The sequence below is a fragment of the Arachis hypogaea genome, chromosome 8 (assembly GCF_003086295.3).
Source record: "Arachis hypogaea cultivar Tifrunner chromosome 8, arahy.Tifrunner.gnm2.J5K5, whole genome shotgun sequence".
Lineage (NCBI taxonomy): Eukaryota > Viridiplantae > Streptophyta > Magnoliopsida > Fabales > Fabaceae > Arachis > Arachis hypogaea.
In genome coordinates this window covers 9,762,607-9,766,524 of record NC_092043.1, presented here as the reverse complement: position 1 = coordinate 9,766,524, position 3,918 = coordinate 9,762,607, and the positions used below count along the sequence as shown (strand labels likewise).

At 37.1% G+C, this 3,918-nt stretch overlaps 1 protein-coding gene across 1 annotated transcript; it reads left to right on the top strand.

Moving 5' to 3' along the window:
* The first annotated feature begins 2,442 nt into the window (after positions 1-2,442).
* LOC140174652 (uncharacterized) lies at positions 2,443-3,138 on the top strand. Its single transcript, XM_072200139.1, has one exon. It carries the CDS (start codon positions 2,443-2,445, stop codon positions 3,136-3,138), a length of 696 nt encoding a protein of 231 aa, XP_072056240.1.
* Positions 3,139-3,918: the final 780 nt, after the last annotated feature.

Sequence of the window (3,918 nt, the reverse complement as noted above, 5' to 3'; positions counted from 1 at the left end):
AGGTCTTACCATTGGACTCTAAATGTTTTCATAGTCTATTACTTCCACTTCATGAAAGCCTTGTCCAACTAACCTTCCTTATACTTTAGAATTTCTCCTTTTGGATTCCTCTTTATTGCAAATACCCATTTGTTTTCAATTACAATAGTATTGACTGGTGGTGCTGTCAACTAGTACTCTCAAGTCTTGCACTTTTGTAGAGCACTAAACTCCTTATCCATAGCTTCCTTCCAATGAGTACATTGCATAACTTCAGCCACATTTCTTGGAACATTATTTACAATATCAGTTTGTTGAACAACCAAAGCTTTTGATTTTATCACTCTTGATTTTGATCTTATTGTCATTGGATGAGCATTAGTTGTTGACAATAGAGACAATCTGATTTAATTGAACTTATAGGGAAAGTCTCATGTTAAAGAGCAGCATTAGTTGATGATGTATGACAGTCAGGTGTTGCAATATCTATATTTTGATTTTGAGGACTGTTGTCTTCAATCTCCAAATTTGATTGTGCATGAGTTGCTGGTTGATTTAAAGATGGATTTGTATTGTTTGATTCATTGTCAGAGTCTTCAGTAAGAGGCTTATATTATTGAATTGGTGATGATGTAAGTTGTGGTGTTGGTGTATCAACTGTAGGTCTAAAATGAGCCAGTGCTAGGAGTATCCTTTATAGATTCACTGCTACGAAGTCTGTTAGCAAACAATTTCTGATATGAAAAGGTATGTTCATGAAAAATAACATGTCTGGCCATATAATTTTTTTCATTTTGTGCCATACACTTATACCCTTTATAATTTGAGTCATATCCTAAAAATAAGCATGGTTCAAATTTGTAGTTGAATTTAGTCTTGCTAAGGAAAACACATACATACAAAGATTTTAAAAAACTTATAATCATGTTGATGTTTGAAAGAACCTTAAATGGACTTTGGTTGCCAAAGATTGTTATAGGAAGTCTACTAATAATATAGACTGCACTTAAAAAGGCATCTTCCAAAATCTCATAGGCAAAGAAGCTGTGGCTAAAAAAGAGAGGCCCATTTTTGTTATATGCTTATGCCTCCTCACAACACTTCTTTGTTGATGATAAGTATAAGGGCATAATTTTTTATGTTGTATACTTTCAGTAGCAAGAAAGTTAGTAAATGCATGTGACATGAATTCCATTCCTAAATCAGATTGCGATGCCTTTATTTTCTGTCTAGTTTGGTGTTCAATAAATTGTTTATAATTTTGAAAAGCAACAAGTGACTGAGATTTATTAGTAAAAAAAAAATATGCATGTATATTTAGAATGTGCATCAACAAATGAAATATAATATTTAAACCCACTTCTTGATGTCACAGGGGTTGAACCTCAAATATCTACAAAAACAAGCTCTAAAGGTGTTACATACACAGTATCATTTGAAGAGGAATGCAATATATGTATTTTGGCTAGAGGGCACATTTCACATACATGAGTAGCAACAGAATGAGAAACAGAATTTGAAAAATATTTATTTAGAACATCTATTACAGTTTTAAGAGAACTATGGTCTAACCTTTTATGCCATAGTTCAGCTGTTTGATCTTGATTACATTTAGAAGTAGAATAAGCAATAGAATCTAAAGACTAATTAGGTACATGTATAGTGTTGTGAGTAACACCATTCTAAGAATTAAAATTGTTGATCACAGACTTATTATCTAAGGCACATACTGAATTATTAGACAGATTCTTAGGGACTCTAAGGGCGTCAAAAGAGTAAGTTCTATATCTATACACACCTTGTAGGAGAAGATTCCTGAAATCCTAATCACGAATAGCACAATAATATAATTGGTTGCTGCTGTTAGCATTAGTAGACTTAGAAATACTTAGTTACTGCTGTTAGCATTAGTCAGTTAGAACTGCCAGTTAGCAAAGTTGGTTAGACAGATTAAGTTAATTAGCTCTTATGTAACTATATAAAGATAAGCATGTGATGCAGAAACTGACGATGAATAAACACAACTTTCATCTTCTCCAATTTTCTCTTTCTCCAAATTTCAATTCACCAACAGCTTCTTCTTCTTCACTGGAACTCCCTCCTCTGTTCATCTCTCTCTCTCTCTCTATCTCTCTCTCTCTCTCTCTCTCTCTCTCTCTCTCTCTCTCTCACTCACTCACACTCATTTCTCTAATTTTTTCACCCTTCACCTTTGGACTCACCTGACAGAGATTGATGAGAGTTCGAATCTCTTCAAACACGAAATTTCACATGGTGCGGTGAGCGTGGAGGAGAGATTGCAACTCCGATCAACGAGACCAAGGGTGAAAGATCTGAATCTGAAATCAAACCGGATTCATCGATTACCTTTCTTTTTTTTCTTGCTTTCGCTTGGAAGCTGTTAAAACCTAATACTTTTCAATTTCTCAATTTCCTGAATCTACATCAATTCCTCAATCGACGATGACAACTGATCAATCGACGATGACAACTGCTGCGAATCCAACCTTTCCTATGGACGCACAATCAATTGCAAATTTTCTGAATCAGATCTCTGCTATTCAAGCTCATGTGGCAAGAACTACTGTGAATCCGATGCAAGATCCAGCGAGCCCCTATTTCATCCATCCGAGTGAAAGTCTGGGTAATCCTCTCATACCTGTTAAATTGAATGCAAGCAATTATAGTTCGTGGAGCCGAGGCATGCTTTTAGCTCTGAAATCAAAGAACAAGTTAAAATTCATCGATGGATCCATTGTGAAACCGGATGAACTCGATCCACTGTTTGAAGCCTGGAAAAAGTGCAACACCTATCTGGTGTCATGGATAACTGTATCCCTCAGTCCAGAAATCTCAGGAAGTGTAATTTGGAACAACAACGCTTCAGACTTGTGGAAAGAACTGAAACGGAGGTACTATCAAGGTGACAAGTTCAGAGTTGCTGAGTTGCAAGAAGAGCTATTCCAACTCAGGCAAGGAGATGCCACTATAACTGCTTACTACACGAAGCTACAATCAATTTGGGAAGACTTGAACAATTTCAGGCCAATTCCAGAGTGCACTCATTGTGAACAATCGTGCACATGTGGACTGAGTGTGATGCGAGAATTCAGAAGAGAGGATTACACAACAAGATTTTTGAGAGGTCTCAATGACTAGTATACTGCTGTCAGATCGCAACTGATGTTGATGACTCCCATGCCTGACATAGACACTGCCTTCTCCATGTGACATAACAGGAAAGACAATTCAATGATTGCCAAGATTCAAAGATTTTTTTTAACAAAGCAACACCTCCTTATCAACCAACTGATGACAGAAATAGAGGGAGAGGCAGAGGCAGAGGAAGACACCAAGGCAATGGTAGAGGCAGAGGTACCAGAATGCAATGCACATTCTGTGACAAATCAGGACACACCATTGACACATGCTACAAAAAGCATGGCTTGCCACCCCATCTAAGGCAACGACAAACTGGCAGCGTTAATTTCACCACTGCTGAACCACATGCTGAGAAGAGAAATGATGATCTCAGCTAAGTCAGTCTGGGCAATTGGCATAAGGAAGCTAGTGAGGAGCTGAGTTATGATCTCAATTCACTCCAAAAGGAAGCAATTATCAAGTTTCTCAAAGGACAAGAGGCTCAACAGCAACCTCAAGTCACAACCCAGGTTCAACATCCTCCAAATGCTACTTCCATGAATCAAGGTAAAATTGTTGTTTTAAAATATAGTAGCAATATTTCATCCTTTGTTACTGCAAAATCCCCCCTCTGGGTCATAGACACAGGGGCCACTGATCATGTCACTTTTGACATGAATGACTATTATTCACATTGCCAAGTAAAGCCTATAATTGTTAGAATGCCTGATGGCAGCCACACGACAAGTAGCATCATTGGCACCATTAGATTTTCTAATCAATTATTTCTTTCAAATG

What these genes read in the sequence shown, in the direction of transcription:
- LOC140174652 (XM_072200139.1), top strand. Translation starts at nt 2,443, where the DNA reads ATGACAACTGATCAATCGACGATGACAACTGCTGCGAATCCAACCTTT.